Source organism: Pristis pectinata, chromosome 1 (genome assembly GCF_009764475.1).
Source record: "Pristis pectinata isolate sPriPec2 chromosome 1, sPriPec2.1.pri, whole genome shotgun sequence".
NCBI lineage: Eukaryota > Metazoa > Chordata > Chondrichthyes > Rhinopristiformes > Pristidae > Pristis > Pristis pectinata.
Window position 1 is genome coordinate 77,100,278 of NC_067405.1, and position 24,078 is coordinate 77,124,355.

Consider the following 24,078-nt stretch of genomic DNA (forward strand, 5'->3'; position numbering starts at 1 on the left):
TTGGCTCCTGGTCCTGTCAATTAAACCACTAAACTGAAATATCTTAGCTATTCTCTACTGTTTTATCGCTTGAATTCCTTTCATAATTTTTAAAATATTAATTCCTTTTAATAATGAGATTTTTGTATAATAGTTTCACATTTCTGGCATTCAGAGGCATTTGAGTAGTTGGTTCAAGCCCAGCTTAGCTGCCAATCAAAGCACTTCTGAGGGACTTAAAACAGAGGTCTTACCAACCAGGTTGGTGCTGGCTTCAGAGCCAAAGTTACCGCTGGAATATCAGCTGCAACTAACTACAGCATTGCGGTTAGAAAAGTGGCAAGGGAAATTCCTGGCCATCTGACGATCCATGTTACTAAATTTTGTTTGAGAAATAATTCTGCTGTACTCGGAAGTCTCTGAGTTTGCTCTCTTGGCCCTCCTCCAAATCACTGGGGACATAGTAGTGTCAACATCCAGTAATACACAGAAAGTGCTGGAGGAACTCAGCAGGTCAGGCAGCATCCATGGAGGGAAATAAACAGTCGACATTTCGGGCCAAGACCCTTCATCAGGACTGGAAAGGTAGAGGGCAGAAGCAAGAATAAGAAGGTGGGGGGAAGGGGAGGAGCACACGCAGGCAGTGCTCCCCTTCACTGCTCCTCCTCTGTGCTCTCTGCTGCTCTCCAGCTCTTCGACCACGTGCTCACCCAGACTCGCTTCCACAGCCACCTGGCCTTCCTGCGCACTTGCCTCCGCCGCCATCTTGTGGCACATGGCTTCCAGCTCCGCTCTCCTACCGATCACCTCTCAGCTTGTTACATCTTCTCCCCCTTCCGCACCCACTACCTTCCCCCCTCACCTGGACTCACCTATCACCTGATCTCACCTATCCCCTGTCTGCGTGTGCTCCTCCCCCTCCCCCCACCTCCTTATTCTGACTCCTGCCCTCTTCCTCTCCAGTCCTGATGAAGGGTCTCAGCCCGAAACGTCGACTGTTTATTTCCGTCCATAGATGCTGCCTGACTTGCTGAGTTCCTCCAGCACTTTTTGTGTACTGCTCCAGATACATCCAGCTTCTGCAGAATTTCATGTGTGTCAGTGTCAACATCCATTGTTTTTTCTAACTGCCCACAGTGATGCAGCAGGTAGTGCTCCTGGGGTCCTGGTTCAATCCTGACCTCAGGTGCTGTCTGCGCAGAGTTTGCGTGTTCTCCCTGCGACTGTGTGGGTTTCTGTCTGTTTCCTCCCACATCCCCAAGACAGACTGGTTAATTAATTAGCTGCTATAAATTATCTCTTCATGTAGACAGGTGACAAAAGAAGTCAAAGGGGGTTGCGAGAGAGAATAAGTTACAGGGGTACAGGAAATAAGGAGCAGGGGCGTGGGACTGATGGGATTGTTCCTGGCAGCCAGCATGGACTCAGTGGTCTGAATGGCCTTCTTCTGTGTCACAGTAAGTAAAGTGTAATTGGTAGGTTGTGCTGGGATTAAAATTCCAGGTTTATAAACTACAAAATATTCTGGGCAATTTGCAGCTGAAGACTTTTATGGTTATGTGATGTTTGTTTAATAGGTGCATTTCCCTCTAGTTAACATAGTCGGTAAATTCTTTTGCAGTGCTTGTAATAAATGCAAGAATTAATCTTGTGCTGCAAAGTTATCTGCCCTGTAGAAACAGGAGTAATATTTATTTATTAGCTAATCACCTCACTATAAATCAGACTGAGCTCTCTGCGGAGATGCCGTTCAGAGACCTAAATAGTTAAAATTATTAATTGCAAGAATATGCTTGTGTATTATACTTCCTATTCCAGCACCTTGCTGTGTAGCTCAATAGTCCTCACTCAAAGCTGAGCTGTAAAATGATAAGTAAGAGAGTACACAGTGCATAAGCCTCAGTAATGAAAAAATTTAATCAAACCTACTGATGTATACAAGAATTATTAGCACATTTCAGTTCCTTTAACTTATTGAAATGTCAAATAGGATACATCTTAGGTTACAGTCATTCCTATTGAGGAACCATTCAGAGGCAGCATAGATTAAGTTGCCTGCTCTGTTGCCAAGAGTCTGCTGCCTTGATTTCGGAATTCACAAAATGCTACTGCACCCACTTGTACGGGACTGCTTCTCTGATCTCACACTCACTTAGCTGTCCTGTTACAGCAGCACCCTCTTTTCCCCAACTGAGTTACGCCTTCCAGCTAAACATAATCAAGCAAGTCAAAAGTACGTTGACAGCAGGGGAAAGCTATTAGATTTAATAGCTGATTTGTTTCTGCTTCTGTTCATCTAGTATTTAATTGACACGACAAAGCCAAGATGTGGCTCTGGCTTCTTTTATCAACCTCTTTGCAATCAGGAGGGATTTGCTGCTCTTGCTTCTCACTGTAGATTATAAGCAGGCCATTCAGCTGAATGGAATAAGCGGCTATTTGTCACCAAAGTAATGAAAGTGCTCGCCTTGAAATTGAGCAGATCAAATTGAATTAGCAAATTATCTAAGCAAGGCAATGTCCATGCATGTTACATTAATGAAGAAACTTGTTTCCACAGAGTGGGCATGGGCACAGTTTCAGTCACTAGACTAGCATCCTGAGATATTCCAAAGGCATGAGTTTGTATCCCACCATTGCAACAAGGCATGGAAATTTCAGTCATTAAATACATCCAAATTTTTTTTTTAAAGTTAGTATTACTAAGGGTCACCATGAACTTGTTTACTAAAGTGAAGGAAATCTGCTATATTTGCCCTGCCCAGCCTATATGTGGCTCCAGACCCACACCAACATGTTTGATTCTCTCTAAACTTGCCAGGCAAATTGCCCAAGGGTGGAATAGGAATGGGCAGCCGATGTTAGCCTTGCCTGCGGTGCCCAGAACCATGTCCATGTGTGCAAATAATAAAAATAAGCAGAATTTCCTGCAGGTGTGGTATATATAAAAGCTGAGTGCACCTTTAAGAATAGAATGCACTGTGGGGCATGATTTTCAATACATTATTGTACCAGGCACTGCTGTTGGTTGTGAATCAATAATGAACATGCAGCTGGTAGTTCTCCCGCTTTATTTGCCTTTGCAAGCAGCAACACTACACTCACTGGTGGTAAGGATGAGGAAGTAGCAGAGCGGTAATCCAGCATGGATTAGCCATCGGTGTGGTGATAGTATTTAACAACATGAAGCAGTTTTGCTCACGGCACATTTCCGAGGTGTAAACAGGGAAAAGGCCCACAGAAATGGGAATGACTGTATGATCTTTGCAGCAGAGTCAAATGGGGTCGGCAGGAAACCAATGGGTACAAAAGGCAGAGAGCTTTGCAATGAATGCGACAGGAGGTACTTGGTCTCTGAATGCCTGTACAAGGTGCTTTCATTGCCACTGGACTTGACATGGGGGTAGAAGTACCTGAAGAAAGGAACCCTTGGCAAAGCTGGTAATCCCCTTTCCCCTTGGATGCAAGGGGGCAAGAGAATGTAACTGTCCCACCAGGAGTCTGTAAGCTTGATAGGATTGGATGATGAGTAGATAGAAATGTTGAATGGCTTCTATTCTACAACTTCATTGATTGAGGAAGCAGTGTCTTGATACTACAGCAACACAATCTGGGGTCAGCAGGTGTTGTGGAAATACCTCAACAACCTTCCCTAGAAGTGGAACCATATGGCAATAAACATCAATGCAGAGAGACGCTCCAACATAGGGGGGAGGTGAAGTGTTGGGTTGCCAATGGGGATGGCTGGTCCAGTTGTCCATCGAGCTGTGGACCAGGAGAATGCACCTGCGATTATGATTAGATTGGATTGGATTGGATTGAGTCACTCAGACATGTGTTTAAGAGGGTTATGATATTGGGCAGTGAATGTCCAGGAATCAGAATCAAGTTTATTATCACTGACATATGAAATGAAATTTATTGTTTTGTGGCAGCAATAGAATGCAAAGACATAAAGTTGTTATAAATTGCAAAAATAAATAAATAGTTCACAAAAATAGGAATAACGAGGTAGTGTTCATGGGTTTATGGACCATTCAGGAATCTGATGGCGGAAGGGAAGAAGCTGTTCCTGAATGTTTGAATGTGAGTCTTCAGGTTCTTGTACCTCCTTCCCAATGGTAGTGATGAGAAGCGGACATGTCCCAGAAGGTGAGGGTCCTTAGTGATGGATGCCGCCTTCTTGAGGCACCGCCTCTTGAAGATGTCCTCGATGGTGGGGAGGGTTGTGCCTGTGATGGAGTCAGCTGAGCCTGTAATCCTCTGCAGCCTCTTGCAATCCTGTGCAGTGGGGCCACCATACCAGGCTGTGATGCAACCAGTCAGAATGCTCTCCACTGTACATCTATAGAAATTTGTGAGTATTGATGTCATACCGGATCTCCTCAAACTGCTAAAGAAGTAGAGCCACTGACATGCCTTCTTTGTGATTGCATCAATGTGTTGGGCCCAGGATAGATCCTCTGAGATGTTGACGGCCAGGAACTTGAAGCTGCTCACCTACTGATTTATCTCCTCCTGGAGAAGATTCACACTTAGCTCACCTTTTGACCCTCATATTCCTTTTCAGAGAGGCTATCATCAAATTCCATCTGCAACGGCACTGGTGCATTGCTGTCTGTGGGTTCACCACTCATGCTTTTGGATACACTGGCTCCACCAAAACAAACCACTGGCTAGCTGGGCTTGTGAGAGGTACCATTCCACCTCTGGGTCATTGTAGGTATAACCCAAGATACAGTGCAGACGGGCAGCCCTCTTCACAAAAGGAGGCACAGTGATGGACTCACAGACAGTGCTGCAGCAGTGCCATTGCAGATGAAATTTGATGATGGCCACTCTGAAGAGGAATGCGGGGGTCAAATGGTGAGCTAAGTGTGAATCTTCTCCAGAAGGAGATAAGTCAGAAACTGGGTCAGTGCAGGCAAAGATCGTGTGCTAAAGAGCTCGAACGATATAACGCCAAGGGCTGTGGTGAAAACAATGGTGGTGATACGGAATGTGATACACCCAGAATCGGGGCTATAATAGCAGCAAAGAGTTTCCTTCCGGTAACATAAAGAGAATGTTAAGAGCATTCTTTGTGAGCCATGGACTGTTTGGGTGTCTGCCAGCAGGGTCTGGGGATGTTTGTTTTGTTGCAATTCAGTATAATGATGGCAGTGATATACCTGGGCTGAAGGGCTCAGTCACAGACCACTCAAAGACGAGAAATATATCCCTACCCATCACTGAGAAATCGAGCCAGGGCAACGTCTGTTAAAATATTTTCGCAAGAGCTTCTGGTGTCTCAGCCTAATGCTAACTAAACAATGAAGAGAAGATTCTCCTTGGTAAGTGTGCTCATACTTTGCATAATTTTATAGTGCTGTGTTCCAAGATATCTGAATAGCACTTGAATGTAATTGTACTGCAGATGAGAAAGGTTGAGTACCCAGCTGTCTGGCAGCTGTTTATCTACATCCAATATGCACACTCAGATGCCCATGTTTTTGCAAGGAGTTGTTGTGGAGTAATGGTTCTACACTGCTGCTTTTTCAGTGGCCAGTTTCACTGCCCACTCTCCATACCTGCCTATTCACAGTCAGTGGCTGTTATAGTGCCTTACACGCCAGAGACAAGCCCTTTGGTCCATTGAGTCAGTGCCAACCATCAAGCACCCATTAATACTAATTCTCTTTTATCCTCCCTGCACTGCACTTTATCTGTAACTGCAACACTTTATTCTGCATTCTGTTACTGTTTTACCCTTGTACTACCTCAATGCACTGATGTGATGAAATGATCTGTATGCATGGCATGCAGAACAAAGTTTTTCACTGTACCTTGGTGCATGTGACAATAATAAACCAATTTACCATTCCCATAACTCCCCCAGATTCTACCACTCACCCACACACTAGGAGAAATTGAGATCAGCCAGTTAATCTACCAACCAACATTTGTTTAGGAGGAAACTGGAGCACCAGGAAGAAACCCAGGCAGTTACAGGAAGAGTGTGCAAACTCCATCAGAGGTCAAGTCTGATCCCAAGTTGCTGGAGCAGTGAGACCGTTGGTCTGAGTGTTTGGCTCACTCATGTTTTGTTCCCGCTGTGCTTCCAAACATGGCCTCTGCTCTGTCTGCTAACAAAAGAAGGCAAGGTGTAATGGGGAAGGATGGTGGGGGAAGGGAGTGAGCCAAATGTAGCATGCCTCCTCCTTCTGACTGGTCACTCCACAGATACTCCAGGGTGCTCTGCAAGTTGTCTTCCTTTGCATTTCCTCACCCCTGGAGGTAGAATGCGTGGGTGATGTCAGTTCATGATTTACCACAGGAAGCACTGGATGAAATAACGATGAGGAGAAGAAATTGTAGATGAAACTGACACAATGCATCCTATTGGCTGGCTGTCCAGCAGCTGGTGAGCTTCAGTTTCCTTGTGCCCACCTTCTAAACCTTCATCTCAGAGCCCAGCTTCAGCACTTAGTGTTGCCATTTGGCATTGTGCCAGTCAATCAGAGCAGCTTGAGAACACTAAGGAAGGAATCCTCAGCCCATACCTGCATGCTGCTACAGCAAGACCTACCAGAAGGAAATAACAGCTCACAAAGAGAGATCAAAGTCAACTCAAAATCACTTAGCGTTCCATCAAGAAAAAGAGGGAGATCAGAGGCATTCATGCCTCAAGAGCAAATAATGGTAATGTAGGGATAGGGAAGAAAATGGGGCATAGACTAGATTTGTATTTGCACTGGAGAAAGAGGATACCATGCAAGATATCTTCAGAAGAATGATACTGAATCAGGAATAAGGACTCGCTAAAATGAAGATGAGCAAAATAACAGTGATGGAAAGAATCATAGCACAAAGAACAACAATTCCTCAGAGCCAGACAGTTTGTCTTCTGGGACTTTAAGGTGGGTGAAAACATTGTAGATGCCCTGAGCACAATTTTCCCAAGTTCTCTTTATTCAACAACCATTCCTTCTGTCTGGAAAATTGCACAGGCACCTTGCCACTTACAAAAAATGAGAGAGAAAAACCAAGGAATTATAGATGTTGATCCTAATATTTATTGTCAGTAAATACTCAATGACAGAGTATCTGAATGCCTTGAACATGTTTCCATAGATCAGGGAGAGCCAGCATGGATTTATAAATGATAAGTCACACCTGATAAACCCAGTCAACTTCCTTTAAAAAATGATGAAAGTAGTGGAGAATGGAATACCCACGGATGTTATTTATGTGGACTTCAGAAGGCACAAAATAAAGCACCTCACTGTTGGCTAAAGTTGCAGCTCAGGGAAATGAAGGAAATTTATTTTAACCTAGCTAGAGATTGTCTGAGCAACATAAAACAGGGACAGCGAGCAGGTCCGCAAGTAGTCAGAGTGTGGCTAGTTTCACTGTAGTGTGTGTCAAGTCACGAATTATTCAATGTGTGACTTCAATAATGGAATAAAAAGTCACTTATCTAGGTTTGCTGATGGCAACTATATTTCTTTTCCTCTCGCTCAACTTGCACTAATGACATTACATTTATCTTGTAGTTATCTATAACTTATGAATCAGAATCAGGTTTATGATCACTGACGTATGTCGTGAAATTTGTTGTTTTGTGGCAGCAGTACAGTGCAAGGCATAAAGACATAAAAACCACCACAAGCAACAAAAACAAATAAAAAGAGGAAGAACAAGGTAGTGTTCATGTGTCGCTGGACCGTTCAGAAATCTGATGGCGGAGGGGAAGAAGCTGGTCCTGAAATGTTGAGTGTACTGTGCTGCTGCAGAAAGCTAATTTTCATGGTATTATTACCCTGTGTATGTATGCCTACGACAATAAACTTGAACTTGCACACCAGAATAGCCTACCAGACAATCTTGACCCACTGCAATTCACCTATCGTCGAAACAGGTCTACAGCAGACACCATTTCCCTGGCCCTACACTCAGCTCTGGGTCATCTGGACAGTAAAGACACCTACGTTAGACTATTGTTTATTAAGTACAGCTCTGCCTTCAATACAATAATCCCAAGCAAGCTTGTCACCACATTCTGAGACCTAGGACTCAACACCTCCTTCTGTAACTGGATCCTTGACTTTCTAACAAACAGACTGCAATCAGTGAGGATGGGCAGCAATACCTCCAGCATGATTAATCTCAACACTGGTGCCCCACAAGGCTGCGTCCTCAGCCCTCTACTCTACTCCCTATACACTCATGACTGTGTGGCCAGATTCTGCTCTAACTCCATCTACAAGTTTGCAGATGATACCACCGTTGTAGGCCGTATCTCAAACAACAATGAGTCAGAGTACAGGAAGGAGATAGAGAGCTTAGTGGAATGGTGTCATGACAACAACCTTTCCCTCAATGTCAACAAAACAAAAGAGCTGGTCATTGACTTCAGGAAAGGGGGCGGTGTACATACACCTGTCTATGTCAATGGTGCTGAGGTCGAGAGGGTTGACAGCTTCAAGTTCCTGGGAGTAAACATCACCAACAGCCCGTCCTGGTCAAATCACGTAGATGCCACGGCCAAGAAAGCTCACCAGCATCTCTACATCCTCAGGAGGCTAAAGAAATTCGGTTTGTTCCCTTTGACTCTCACCAACTTTTACCGATGCACCATAGAAAGCATCCTATCTGGATGTATTACGGCTTGGTACGGGAACTGCTCTGCCCAGGACCGCAAGAAACCGCAGACAGTTGTGGACACAGCCCAGCACATCACGGACACCAGCCTCTCCTCCTTGGACTCTGTCTTTACCTCTCGTTGTCTTGGTGAAGCAGCCAGCATAATCAAAGACCCCACCCACCTGGGACATTCTCTCTTCTCTCCTCTTCCATTGGGTAGAAGATACAAGAGCCTGAGGGCACGTACCACCAGACTTAAGGACAGCTTCTACCCCACTGTGATAAGACTATTGAATGGTTCCCTTATGTGATGAGATGGACTATGACCTCACGACCTACCTTGTTGTGACCTTGCACCTTATTGCATTGCACTTCCTCTGTAGCTGTGACACTTTACTCTGTATTGTACTATTATTGTTTTTACCTGTACTACCTCAATGGACTCTGTACTAATTCAATGTAACTGCACTGTGCAATGAATTGACCTGTACAATCGGTATTCAAGACAAGTTTTTCACTGTACCTTGGTACAAGTGACAATAATAAACCAATACCAATACCAAATATAACTGGCATTGTAAGGTGTAGAGAGAAGCATTGAATTACAAGAAGATATTAATAGACTGAGTGAGCACAAGAATAGAAGGGAATAGGAGCAGCAGTTGACCACCTGACTCCTCAAGACTGCTCCATCATTCAATGTGGTCCTGGCTGATCTACCCCAGGCCTCATCTCATCTCCTGTGTCAGCCCCACACAGCCCTCAATCTTCCAAAAGTGTATCTACTTCCTCTTTAAATACCTCCAAAGGTCTAGCCCCCACAAATCCCTGGGGTTGAGAATTCCAGAGACTCACCACCCTCTGCAAGAAGAAATTCCTACACACCCCAGTTTTAAGTGACCAGCCCCTTGTAACTGTGTCCCCTCATTCAAGAATAAAGGAGACATTTCGACATCTATCCTGTCATGCCTACTTTGGATCTTATGTCTTTTAATAAGATAATCTCTCATTCTTCTAAACTCCAAAGAATATCGATACATTTTCTTTAGCAGCTTGTGACTGAACAGCGCTCTGATCCCCAGGAGTTGGACTAATGATCTATTCTGGACTGCCTCCAGTGCTGGCATATCCTTTCTTAAATAAGGGGACCAAAACTATGCGTAGTATGTCAGGTGTGGTCGTACCAACATCCTGGTCAATTGTAATAATATTTTTATTTTTACACTCCAATTCTCTTGCAATAAAACGTAATATGCCTTATACCTTGCTAACCTCTTGCTGCATTGAGAAAATAGAACATAGAACACATACAGCACAGGAACAGGCCTTTCGGCCCACAACGTCTGTGCTGACCATAATGACAAATTAAACTAATGTCATCTGCCTGCACGTGGTCCATATCCCTTTATTCCCTGCCTGTTCATGTTCCTGTCTAAATGCCTCTTAAACATCGCTACCATATCTACTTCCACCACCTCCCTCGGCAGTGCCACTCTCTGTTTAAAAAAAACTTACCTCAAGAACGTTTAAACTTTAACTTTTAAACTCACCTTAAAGATATGCCCTCTAGTATTTGACAATTCCACCCTTGGGAAAAGACTCTATCTACCCAATTAACGTCTCTCATAATGTTATACACCTTTATCAGATTACCCGTTAGCCTCCGATGCTCCAGAAAAAAACAATCCAAGTTTGTCCAACCTCTCCTTTTATAGCTGCTCACTTCTTTCATGATTCATGCACAAGAACACCTCAACCCCTCTGCACTCCACTCATTTGCAGTCTTCCTCTGTTCAAATAATACTTTATCTTTTGATTCCTCTTACCAAAGTGAATGACTTTAAGTGGATGAGCAACACTGTGGCAAAGGGAATTCAACAAGGCAAATGTAATACCGTCCACTTTGGACATAAAAGAAGGATAAAATAGAATACTTTCCAACTGCTGCAAAGCCAAGTGCAGAGGAGATCAAGGAGACTTTGTGGTAATTGTACATAGATCATTAAGTTGTCATGGCAGTTACAGTAAATAATCCCAAGTATTGTTGGAATATTAACCTTCATAGTTAGAGTCCTGCAGCCCAGGGGGTACAGGTTTTTCTGGAGATAGAAGTTAGACCTCACCTGTAGTTTGGAGAACTGTTGTAGACTCCACACCTGGGAAAGAATGAAGAGTCATTTGTGGGAGTGCAGCACAGATTTACCAGGAAGGTGTGTGGTCGTCCAGAGTTAATTTTGGAGGAGAGATTACAGGAACTGGGGCTGTAATCTCTGTGGATCAGAAGAGAGATCTGACTGAATTTTCAGAGTGCAGAAACTGTCCCCACTAGCTGGGAAGCTCTGATTCTTTACACCAATCCCAGGCTCAGCAGTGAACTTGGGAAATTGATCCACATGCACAACTTGTTGGAAATGTGGACTCTTTCACACTGATGACAGCTGATGCTAGCTAGTCCAGTAATTCCAGAACTGAAACTAGCTATGGCATTGAGGGAAGTGGGGAAGCGTGGAATGTACACTTTGTTAATGTGCAGGGTATGAGTGTTGCCACCCAGGTAACCATTTAATGAGGTGGGTGCAGTTAAAAGGTATCCACACAGCTGTGGGTCTGCAGTCACACATCGACCAGAATGAAGAAGAAAGACAGATTTCCTTCCTCAGAAGATATTAGAGCCAGGGTTCTGAATCCTGAAGAAGGGTCCTGACCCGAAACGTTGACCACCTGCTTTTCTCCACGGATGCTGCCTGGCCAGCATCATAGTGTTTTCATCCAGATTCCAGCATCTGCAGTCCTTTGTTTCTCCAGATACTAGAGCCAGTTAGGCTTCTCCACCAATCCTTTTGTTTCCATCACTGACATAAGAAAATAAGAAATGTTAGCAGGAGGAGGCCATTTGGCCACTCATGCCTATTCCCCCATTCAATTGCTGATCTTTTACCTCAGCACTACTTTCCTGAACTAATCCCAAATCCCTTGCTAACCAAGGCAATATTAGCCTTTTATTTCATTGTTTATTTAATTAACTGAGTTTCAATTCCCTGACCATAGTGTGAGCTGAACTCATATCTTTGGATTATTAGCCCAGGTCTCCAGATACTTGTGGAATAATTTGACCATTTGTGCAGTCAGTCAGGAATCAGTCTGAACAGCAGAGAGAGAAAGGTGGGTGAGTGGATGGGGAGGGAGATTGGTGAGTGAGGAGAGTGGAGAGTGAGGGGGTGGGGGATGTGAGGGTCAGTGAGAGTCAGGGGAGGGCCAGAGGGGAAGGTGAGAGTGAGGGGAATAGGGACATGGGTGGCAGGGAGAGGCAGGGGGGTGAAGCTGGTGGGGTGAAGCTCTGTGGGCTCAGGGTGTGAGCCACACGGTGGGGGTATTCAATAAGAGTCAGGTTCTGGCCTGCCCCCACTTCCCCTGAGTCTCCAGGATGGATGATGATGGGGGCTGTTTTGTGGTGGTGCCTCACTCCTCCTCACACGATGAGCAGAGGTCATCAGCTAGAGGGGTTGCCCATTGACACCACCTTGCCATCTTGGGGCTGAGATGAAGAGCCAGTGTCCTCCACAACCATCTTCCTTTGAATTCTCTGTGGTTCCAGGCTCTTGAGGCCTTTACCTTTGCCCCCTCGTGTTGCTTTGCATAATTTTGGTTCGGATAACTTTCCATTTTATTTCATAAAATGTCACAATCACCTGACCCCTGGCATCCAGCTTCCATACCCTTTGTCTGAAGCCAGACTGTACTAGAGCCTAGACAACTCAGTTTTGATACCGCAGGTTATTATGGTAACCAGCTGTGCATTGACACGATTTATGATTCCTTTCAATATTTCAGGAACACTATTGAGCAGAAATTGATGTCTGGTCACTGGTGCTAAATACTCTACATAGAAGCAGCAATGCACTGTAATCTCTTCCTAAGTTCTATTAACTTTTATGGAACTGAATTTCAGAGGCTGGTCACAAGTTTGGGAAGTTAAACCAGGGTAGGACTTATCCAGTGAGTAGTCAGGCCCTGGGGTGTGTTGTGGAACAGAGACCTAAGAGTACAGGTGCATTGATCGCTGAAAGTGGCATCACAGGTAGATCGGGTAGATTTGGCATGCTGGCCTTCTATCAGTGAGGGCATTGAGTATAGAAATTGGGATATTATGTTGCAGCTGTACAAGTTGTCAGTGAGGCTGCACCTGGAGTATAGTGCACAGTTTTGGTCACCCTGTTATAGGAACAACATCATTAATCTCGAAAAAGTGCAAAAAAGATATATGAGAATGTTGCCAGGACTCAAGGGCCTGAGTTATATGGAGAGGTTAGGCAGTCTAAGACTCTATTCCTTGGAACGTAGGAGACTGAGGGGTGACTTTACAGGAGTGTATAAAATCATGGGAGGGGCATAGATAATGTGAATGCACACAGTCTTTTCCAGGGAAGGGGAACAAATAACTATGAGGGCATAGGTCTAAGGTGAGAGAGGAAAGATTTAAAAGGGACCTGAGGACAACTTCTTCATGCAGGGGGTGGTGAGTATGCGGAACAAGCCGACGGAGAAAGTGGTTCAGACAGGTGTAATAATGATATTCAAAAGTAATTTGGGTAAGTACATGCATCAGAAAGGTGTCAAGAGATACAGGCCAAATGGGACTAGCTGGGTGGGCACCTTGGTCAGCATGGATGAGTTGGGCTGAAGGACCTGTTTCTGTGTTGTATTACTCTGTGACTCAATGATTCTAACAGCTTCTGTTATCATAAAGTGCTTCCGACCAAGGAAGAATCTCTGAGCTCTCTCCTTAATTATTGCTGCACAATGGGTGACTGAGACAAACCTTTCTATTTAATTTATTTTCGAGATGTAGGAGCTGCTGGCCAGGCCAGCATTTACTGCCTTTCCTTAGTTGCACTGGAGTAGAGGTGGTGAGCTGACTTCTAGAACTGCTGCAGTTCTTCAGGTGAAGGTGCTCCCACAGAGCTGCTGGGTGAGCAGGTCCAGGAATTAGACCCAATGAGAATATACGGTAGGCAAAATACTTCCAAATCAGGATGAATGACTGGGTGAATAACTGCAGTGCAAGTGCTGCAGGTCAACTCCTTAGATGTGTTGAGTTAGCTTATCCCAAGTAAAGGTGTTTCATAAGGGAAAAGTTCAAACTAAGTTCCTGCTGCTGAGAGTTCACTGATAACCATGCTGCATTTCCCTCAGTTTTATTATCCACCTTAGATGTTGAAGCTTTTGACAATCAGGCTTTAACTCCAGAGTCACCTGCCTCATCCTCTTTTCCTCATAACCTCTCTCCACTGAACAAGGCTTTACTTAGAACAAGCTATTCAGAACAAGCTGAAAACCAAAAAGAAAGCCTACAGGTTCTGAAAATCTGAAATAAGAACAGAAAATGTTGGAAGTACTCAGCAGGTCAGGCAGTATCTGAGGAGAGAGAGAGAGTGAGAGACAGAGTTATTGTTTCAGGTTGAAGACCCTTCATCAGAACTCAAGTGCAGATGTGGGGAGCCCCTGATGTCTGATGAAAGCTTAACTGGGTGAATTATTTCATTGACCTGAAACATTAACTCTGTGTCTGTCTCTCTCTCTTTCTCTTTCTTTCTCCACAGCCACTGCCTGACCTGTTGAGTGCTTGCACCACTCTCCGTTCTCTTTATTTACCTTGATTATGAGAGGCATAGACAAGAGAGACATTCAGAGTCTTTTTCCCAGGGTGTGAATGTCAAATACTAGAGGGCATAGGTTTAAGGTGAAAGGGGGAAAGTTTCAAGGAGATTTATGTGGCAATTTTTTTTAGGCAGAGAATGGTAGGTGCCTGGAACATGCTACCAGGGGAAGTGGTAGAAGCAGACATGATAGTGGTATTTAAGAGGCATTTAAACAGGCACACGAACAAGCAGGGAATTGGGGGATATAGACCATATGCAGGCAGATGTGCAATTTAAATTTGCATCATGTTCGACACAGATATCGTGGGCCAAAAGGCCTGTTCCTGTGCTGTACTGTTCTCTGTTCCATGATTTAGTTGTTACTGTGCCTTTGAATGTCTCACTATGATGAAGGTGTTGTACAAATGCAAGTTGCTGTTGGGAAATACATCCCTAACTCTGATATTTCATTGAAATACTGTGCCGCAGATAGTGCAGCACATCATCAGTATTACACTGGCATTTCACCTGGGGCTGCGACTCATGACCTCCTGACTCAGAGCTGAGGGTGCACCCAGTTGGACCATCCCTGAGGGCGCACCATGATCTCATTCTCTACTGAAGACCCACACTTGTTAAGCATAGAGCATGTGGGAGAGAATAGGTTACAGGGGGAACATGCTGCCAGTGGGGGAGTGGGACTGATGGGATTTCACCATGAGCTGGCAAAGACCTGATAGGCTGAACGGCCTTTCATGCCACACAAAAAGAATGAGAAAATGGTGTATAAACAGTATGTGAGGTTAGCAGTTCAGGAGTGGAGGTCAGATTTGTTGTTGCAAATCTGTGAATGACTGGAGTAAGCGGATGGGGTATAATGAACCACAAAACCAGTGGATTATCATAAAAACCTGTCTTGTTCACTGATGCCCACCACGGGAGGAAACCTACTGTCCTTACTTGTCCTGGTCCCTCTGTGATTCCAGACCCAGGACTGTGGTTGACTCTCAACTGCCTTCTGAAATGGCTTTGTAACCATGGAGACACAAGAAACTGTAGATGCTGGAATCAGTCCTGAGGCAGGGTTTCAACCTGAAACATTGACAGTTCCTTTTCCCCCACAGATGCTGCTCAACCTGCTGAGTTCCTCCAGTAGATTGCTCGTTGGCCTAGCGACCACTCTGTTCAAGAGCATTTAGGGATGGGCAATAAATGCTGGCCTTCCAAGCCATGCCCAGATCCTGAGAAGCAAATAAAAAAAAATCTCAGCCACTTTCACTGCCCTGCCTCATACAAGAAGAATCCACACTTGGTTAAAGATGGCCACCACCTTCAGAAGAAATAATGAGACAACATTAAGGGGGGAACAAATATTTTTTTTAAATTGGACCTCGAGATAAAGTTTCTAAAATGAGCAGGGTTTCACCCACCAGTCTTCTGACTGATTGCAGCCACACTGCTCACAGGAAGCCCAGCTGCCCCTGACAGGTGCTCACTGGGTGAAGCATCATGTAGGCTCAGGGAAAATACGTCCCTTGCTCTGAAACATTACTGAGAAGAAAATAAGTGTCAGGTTTGTTGAATGTAAGTGAGCTTAACAATTCAGCACAGTTTGTATGCTTCTTACACATGTCCCACACAGAATCTGTAGCTATGGGACAAGAATTTCCTTATCACTCTAGTTCCTATACTACTCCAAGGGCTCCACTTGCAGCAATATTAAAGTGGTGGTGCAGGGTTATCTGTGGGGAGATTCCTGGCCATGGGTTTATATCTTAGTCTGTAAATCTGTGACCTCACTGTGTTGCTTAACCACCCTGTAAAAGTACAGGTTACCTTGAAGCATTCAGATTAAGTTAAAGGTGCAGTTTAAATCCTTGATTCCACTTCTATCAAAAGAAACCAAGGTGAGGTGAGACCCTTCACTGAAGATCAAAAGAGCAGTTGTATCACAGTGATACAACTCTCTCTCTCAACTTGCACTAGAGTCATTATGTTTATCTTGTTGTGTAAATGATGCATAATTTATGTTAATTTAGGTTTATGTTAACTTATGTTTGACAGGTTTTTGATGTACTGTGCTGCTGCTGCAAAAAGCTAATTTTCATGGCATTTATACCCTGGGTATGTATGCCTATGACAATAAACTTGAACTTGATGACTAAAACTGGATTAAGTGCCCAGAGGTCACTGCCAAGTTCAGTAGGGTAGCGGTCATCTCTCGGGGAAATGAAGAGAACTTAAGACTGATCTTGGGGATTGTAAGATACTCTTTCTACCTTTGTTGTCTGAAGTAGGTTGCTATAGCTACAGTGGAAGTCACTGTGTTTATTAATTGTGGTTAACTTCAACCCTGCATCCTGTTCTACAGAAATCCTGAATGGAGGCATCTACATTGACCAGAACAAGTTTCTATGCTATGTCAACACCATTCATTGGCAAGATATCGTGCGTGACCCTCGCACTGCGGACATTATAATCGTCCCCACCAACACCACTGCAACATGTAAGTATCACACCTCTTTACCTTTGCCTGGACAGGATCATATCGCTGGATGCTTTTATCCCTTTCCTGGTTCCATTTTATATCCTATGCCTATAAGATAATATTATCAGCTTCAAAGTATATGACAGTTTAAGTTCAGGGCCCATGATATCCCAACTTGCTCCCTGTGAGTCCCACACTCTCTGGATTACCTTTTCGGGAATTAATCCTCCACAGGGTGTACACACCAGGAACTCCACTCCAGTGCTTCTCTGATGGGGGAAGCAGCACATATGTCTCCAATTTTGTGAGTGATTGATGAGGTTGCTGGTTTATTTAGACAGCTCAGCTTTTTGATCTAATAAGTCTACTCGGCATTATTGTCAGCTGCTGTGAAACAGTGGGGTTTGATAGCATCACCACTCAACAAATGTGGTGATGTGCAAATCCAGAAACAGTATCGGACATTGCATTTCTGATTGGTGAATAAAAATAGAGTGACTGACGTTATCAGTGAAATTGTGATCTTAACACTCAACTTTGCACAGTGTCTTGCACCTGTCTTGGGAAGATGCTTAGAGATATTGGCACATGCTCGTGTTCATAGACCAATGTTGTGTTTTTGAACCAATGAATGGGGGTCCTTCTTTGGTTGCAGGTTAGTGGTAGGTGTTTATAATGTAGGTATGAGAATGTGAAGTACAGTTAGCAGCCCTGCCTGAGAAGATACAGCATTTGTATCACAGTCCTGGGATGAGGATGCCATTAGCCATTATCAACACTGGTCTTGAATTCCCCATCTCTATGTGCTCTTGAAGTGATATTTTTCCCAGGGTGGAAATGTCAAGTTCTAAAGCTGAGACAGGGGAAAGTTTAAAGGAAATATGCAGGGCAAGTGATTTTTACACAGAGGTTTGTAGGTGCCTGGAACGGCTGCCAGGGGTGGTGGTGGAAGCATATATGATGGTGGCATTTAAGAGGCTGTTAGACACACGAATATGCAGGTAATAGAGGGATATGGATTATGTACAGGCAGAAGAGATTTAGTTAAATTCAGCATCGTGTCCGGTACAGACATTGTGGGTGGAAGGGCCTGTTCATGTGCTGCACTGCTCTATGTCCGATGATGGTGGTCCAAACTCTTCTCGATTTTTTTAATTTCAAACAAATAATTTATTCAAAAAAATTCAAAGATATGTACACATAAAACAATTGAGACATTTTCATTATTAGCCATGTTCTTCCAATTACTTTATTAGCACATCATCAGCTATCATTTATGTATAACCGTAGATCACATGGTTCATGTTATCTTAACATGTTTTCTTGTCACTGAGTGCAATGGTCCTTCCCCACAGAGCCCTTATAGTTCTTGTGCCTCGCTTCAGCACATTTCCTCAGTGTGTTGTCCTGATCTTAGAGTGTCCCAGTGTGTTGTAGAGTTTCACATATACCTGAGGGTGTGATTCACTGTGTTGATGGTTTCCCAGCAACAGTTGATATTTATCTCAGTGAGTGCCCAGATAGCACAGAATCCCATGTTATGGGGCAACAAACAAAATGCTGGAGGAACTCAGCAGTCTAGATGAAGGGTCTCCACCCAAAGCATCGACTTTCCATTTCCCCCCCACAGATGCTGCCTGACCTGCTAAGTCTCCCCAGCAGTTTGTTTGTTGCTCCAGATTCCAGCATCTGCAGTTTCTCATGTCTCCCGTGTTACAGAGCTGCTTGGGGCAAAGCTCGACAAATACCCTTGCATCTCTTCCCAGACCTTCCTAGCAAAAGCATATTTGAGAAAAAGTTCCATTTCCCGTGCCTTCTTGAATTCCAAAAATATAATTTATGTTTATAATAAATCCATTAAATATAATCTCGACATATCTTTCTCTACATTTATTTTACCATTAATTCAATACTCTCTCTCTCAATACGTCAATGCCACTCACGTTTCCTCCTTAAACAATGCATCCTGGAGCTGTTACGCAGGGCTCATCCCCAGTGTCCTGTGGTGGCAGGACCTTAGACTGTGGTCCGTCCATGCCGAGCCTTTGCACTGGCTGCGCAAAGCTTCAGTGCGCCCCTCAACACATACTGCTACACCCTAGAATATTTTATTGTGTTCTGTATTTTTCAAAATTTCAAAATTATCGTAAAGTATATACAGGAAATACAGAAACAGTGCATGGCTTTCTTTACATTTATGATGTTATTCAGTCTGTTCATTAGTACTGTGAGTACATTTTATGTACAGGGCACCTTTACAATTCATGTAGCCTCCAGGATGATACAAACTTCAAGTGTACGAGAGGCTTTAACACAGAGCTTAGCTCCTCAATGTGTAACAGCAGAAGGGCCTTAGACTGCAGTCCTGTATTGCAGCCCAGTTCTCCCTTTCCACTTGCTCTCTTTTTCCACATTTCTGACACTCTGCCTGACTCTCTCCCTCTCTCCCATTCCCTGCGTCCCTCTCCCACTCTCCTATCCCCTGCTTTTGAAGTATTCCAGCCCAGCCTGGAACGTGCTAATCAGCAGCATTCCCTTACGGACATCACATTGTACTGGCGGACCAACGAGTTTCAGGCAGACCGAAAAGCATCTTTCGCCGAGATGATGATCTTCCAGCACCGCCTGATGCCCGTCTCTGTGTGTGTCCCTGGGAATAGCCCGTAGATCAAAGAGTCCTCTGTTACGCAGCTGCTCGGGATGAACTGAGACAAGGCACCTTGCATCCTCCTCCAGACCCTCTTTGCAAAAACATAGTCTGCTAAGAGGTGGGCAACCGACTCATCCTCATTGCAGCCACCCCAAAGGCAGCATCTGTCGGGAGTGAGATTCCCACCATACAGGAAGGATCTGACAGGGAGGGTCCCCTATCACCTCCAGCCAGGCAAGGTCTTGGTGCTTGTTGGTGAGCTCTGGCGATGAGCTATTCGGCCAGATGATCTGGGCAGTCTGCCCAGGGAACCATCCCACAGGATCCACCGTGCCTTTGTCCCTCAGTGCTTGCAGGAGGTTCCATGCAGACCACTGCCTGATGGACTTGTGGTCCAAGGTGTTTTCTGAATGAACATATTGACGAAGGATAGGTATGTCCAGCTGACTGGGATTTTGCACAGCAACAGGGCCAGCCCATCCTTTCTGACACTAGGGACATGTAGAACCTCAGCATGGAGCAACGCTTGGTGCCCTGAAGTCCATCAGTGGAAACTGTTCCCACATCTCTGGCACATATGGAGCTCCAACAATAGCAAGTTCCCCTTTAAAATAGGGTGGTATGCAGTGTGGCTTGGAAGGAAACTGGAGGTAGTTGTGTTTCCTTGCACCTGCTGGGGTGATAGAACTGGGAGGACTGTTGAACAAGCCTTTGTAAGTTGCTTCAGGGTATCTCATTGATTGCGCACACAGACACACCACAGCTCCCATGTGCCTGTGGCAGAGAGAGGTGGATTGGGTGCCAATCAAGTGGTCTGCTTTGTCTTGGAAGGCATTGAGTTTCTTTAGTGTTGATGGACCTACACACATCTAGGCACATGGAAGGAATACCATTTACCTCCTGACCTGTGCTTGACTCACCACAAGCAGCCTCTGACTGGTTTTCATGGCAATGCCATCTATGATTTCTACTAAAATTAGAGCCTGAGGGAAAATCGCTGTTGCCATGGTCACATCTGTGGCTACTTTCCAAATTCTCCTGGACAACTCCACTGTACAAGAAAGACTTGCAATTATGAATGGAACCATATCCTATCGCTCTGCAGAATCCGAGGCACTTCATATAAAACAAATTGCTTTGAAGTGAAAGGTTTAATTGTGTATGCAGATGTGATGGATAATTAGCAAGATCCTTTGAGCAGCAATTGGATGAATTGCCAATGGAGTTTGGTGTTGTTTGAGGAAGGAGTAAGGGCCAACACATTACGAGCCTCTTGCCTTCTGTCAAGCAGTAAGGTTTTTAATAACCTTTGTGCCCAGCATCTGGGAAGCAATTCCAACATCTCTGCATGATGGCAGCGCCCACAACTTAGAGTCATAGAGCAATACAACACAGATACAGACCCTTCGGCCCAACCAGTCCATGCTGATCATAGTGCCCACCCTTCGACCCCTATCCCTCTAAGCCCCACCCCTCCATGTACCTACCAAAGTGCTTTTTAAATGATGTGATTGTTCCTGCCTCAACCACTTCCCCTGGCAGGTCATTCCATATACTCACCACCCTCTGCATGAAAAAGTTGCTCTCAGGTCCTTTTTAAATTTTTCCCTTCTCACCCTAAATCTATGCCCCGTTGTTTTGGACTCCCCTACCCTGGGGAAAAGACTGCTACTGTCCACCTTATCTATGCCTCTCATAATTTTAAACATTTCTATAAGGTCGCCCCTCATTCTCCTATGTTCCAAGGAATAAAGACCAAGCCTGGCCAACCTCTCCCTATAACTCAGGCCCTCTAGTCCTGGCAACATCTGCGTAAATCTTTTCTGCACTCTTTCCAGTTTAACCACGTCTTTCCTACAACAGGGTGACCAAAACTGTACACAGTACTCCAAGTGCGGCCTCACCAACAACTTATACAACTGCAACATAAAGTCCCAACTCCTGTACTCAATACCCTGACTGATGAAGGCCAGCATGCTAAATGCCTTTTTCACCACCTTGTCTACCTGTGATTCTACTTAGAATGAACTATGTACTTGTTCTCCTCGGTCCCTCTGTTCCACTACACCCCATAGTGCCCTACCATTCATAGTATAAATCCTGCACTGGTTTGACTTTCCAAAATGCATCAGCTCACACTTATCTATGTTAAAATCCATTTAACACTGCTCAGCCCACTTCCCAACTGATCAAGATCCCCCTGTAATCTACAATAATCTTCTTCACTATCAGCAATGCAGTTCGAGAACTTTTGCCGTACCACTGCTCGGTAGCAACTCAGGGTGACAACTCAAGCCCTGAAATGGTTGAGCCTTGGAGTGGGCTGGAAATACCTGTGAGCAAATATTGGCATTAACCCACTGTTGCACCAGAGGGCTGTTTGGATATATATAATACACGTCAGGACTGAACCCAGCCTCTGCCCGATGACTTTGTACATTTTCCACCCAGATCTTACTGTTGCTGTAAATATAACCTCAACATGGTGTTGACCTGCTTCAGTTGAAACAACAGATAAGTGCACCTAAACACCTTGCCTTACAGGACACTCACTCTCAATCACAAACATCTCCCTTCCCCACCTCTCCCTTTCTACCTGCTCTCCTTTTCCATATCTCTGATGCTCTGCCTGAATCTCCCCTTCCCTCCCATTCCTGTGTCTCTCTCCCATTCTCGCACTCCCTGCCTCTCTCCCTCTTTCCCATTCCCTGTGCTACTGTTTCGCTCCCATTCCCCGTGTCTCTCTCTCTCTATCTCCCTCCCTCCCATTCCCTACTATTCTCTCTGTCTCTCTCTCCCATTCCCTGTGCCTCTCCCATTCCCTATGTCTCTCTCCCCCTCTCCCATTCTCTGCCATTCCCCATGCTTGTAACCCATTCGCAAGGCAGAAATGCAGCCATAAACCAAGTTCCCACACGGCAGAAGATGCCTGTAGCCCCGAAGCAACCAGCAAAGCCATTCCGCCAGTCTCCCAAGTGCTCATTCGTACGTACGAGCTGTATGTAAGTTGGGCATTTGTAAACTGGGGAGGACCTATAGTGAGTGTGCTAAAGGAAATGTTAATGATAAGTCACCAGCTAATAAAGCCTGTTAATAAATGTCCCCCACTGACTGGTCAAAGGAGCCTCAATTACCTTTCTGTTTGACCAAATGATTCACTTCATCAAATTTCAAACCCCAGTCATTCCTGAATAGCAAGAACCAAGGCAATAGGCATAGCTGTTAGGGTGATCTCTCAGCTCTGAAGTCCATTAAACTGAGGGCAAAAATGGGACGCAGAATGGCGCAGCTTGTAGAGCTGCTGCCTCACAGCTCCAGTGACCTGGGTTCAATCCCACCTGCCAGTGCTGCCTGTGTGGAGTTTGCCCGTTCTTCCTGTGGTCGCATGGGTTTCCCCCAGGTGCTCCAGTTTCCTCCCACACCCACAAAGACGTGCAGGTTGGTAGGTTAATTGGCCACTGTAAATTGCTCCTACTGTGTGTAGATGAGTGGCAGAATTTTATTTTGGGAGGGCGGTTGATTGGAACATGGGGAGAATAAAATGGGAATAATGAAAATGTGCTTGATGGTTGGCATGGACTCAGTGGGCTGAAGGGCCTGTTCCTGTGCTGTATGACATCAAGGTGAGCCACTTTTGTGCAGACTTGATTCGGTGGTTAGAAGCACCATTTGTGAGAGGATTCTCTAAGGCTATATGCCAACTCTAAGCAAAATACTCCCATACACCTAAACTAATATGGTGTGGGCGAGGTGACTTGCTTTCATGTCGGTTGTCTAATCCAACCATCCAGTGCCATGCACATGGGTTTGCTTCTACGGCTCCTGATAAGTAATTAAAGATCATTAATTAACACTCCATGATCTACGGTTACAGCTGTTATTGCTGAATAAGTCTTGTGAATTCCCTGCTGGGGTGAGATCATTTCACAATAGCTCTGACATATTAGTGAAACACAAGAGGCATATTTCATATTCAGTCTTATCATGGGAAGGTCAAAGCCATTGGCTGCCTTGCTTTTGTGCTGTTGGTTGCTGAAGCATGCAGCCATAATGAACAACAGATTCCTCTGAGAATCCAACTAGCTATTATTAAAAATTGGGGATGCTGTTTACTAAACCAGCTGACATTTAGCAAGAGTAAATAGTAAATACATTCTAATTCTCACGAGAGCAGTTTGGTTTTGGAAAATCAAAAACGACGAAAATAGAGCTGAATTTCACAGCACTCTCTGTTCCAAACCTCAGTCTTGTTATTCTTATCCACACCTAGTAGTGAAGAGGGGCACATAAGGTTCAGCATATGGATTTGGAATAGTCAGTGCTAGTGATAGACTATTCACATTATGTGAACATTCAACTCATTGTTCTCAACCTAATAAAATAACATTGCACAAGCTCACTATCAGGTTGTTACTGCACAGCAGATTCCATAGCTTAAAACTTGAACAAACATTTGGCCCATTGCTTGACCTTCTCATTGACCTTCATAGGCTGACTGTCCCCATATACACTTCCTTCAATTTCTCCAAACATTTAATTTTCTTGGGGATTTTACAATCTTTGTTTTTGCTCACTAGTGAATCACCCACTGTCAGGCAATGACAATAAGTTTTGTTTTTAGATCAAGGTGGGGTGGGAGAAAGCTGAGCATTAGTTGTAGAACCCATCTGGTGGCTATGTCCTGTGAACACATCGGA

At 44.6% G+C, this 24,078-nt stretch overlaps 1 protein-coding gene across 7 annotated transcripts in view; it reads left to right on the plus strand.

Moving 5' to 3' along the window:
- The window catches only part of LOC127573531 (receptor tyrosine-protein kinase erbB-4-like), an 843,473-nt gene that overhangs the window by 498,844 nt on the left and 320,551 nt on the right, over positions 1 to 24,078 (plus strand). For all 7 annotated transcript variants that reach the window (XM_052021850.1, XM_052021859.1, XM_052021885.1 and 4 more), the window contains exon 4: positions 16,615 to 16,749. In XM_052021850.1, the coding sequence (XP_051877810.1) occupies positions 16,615 to 16,749 (135 nt within the window). The remainder of the gene's footprint in view (positions 1 to 16,614; positions 16,750 to 24,078) is intronic.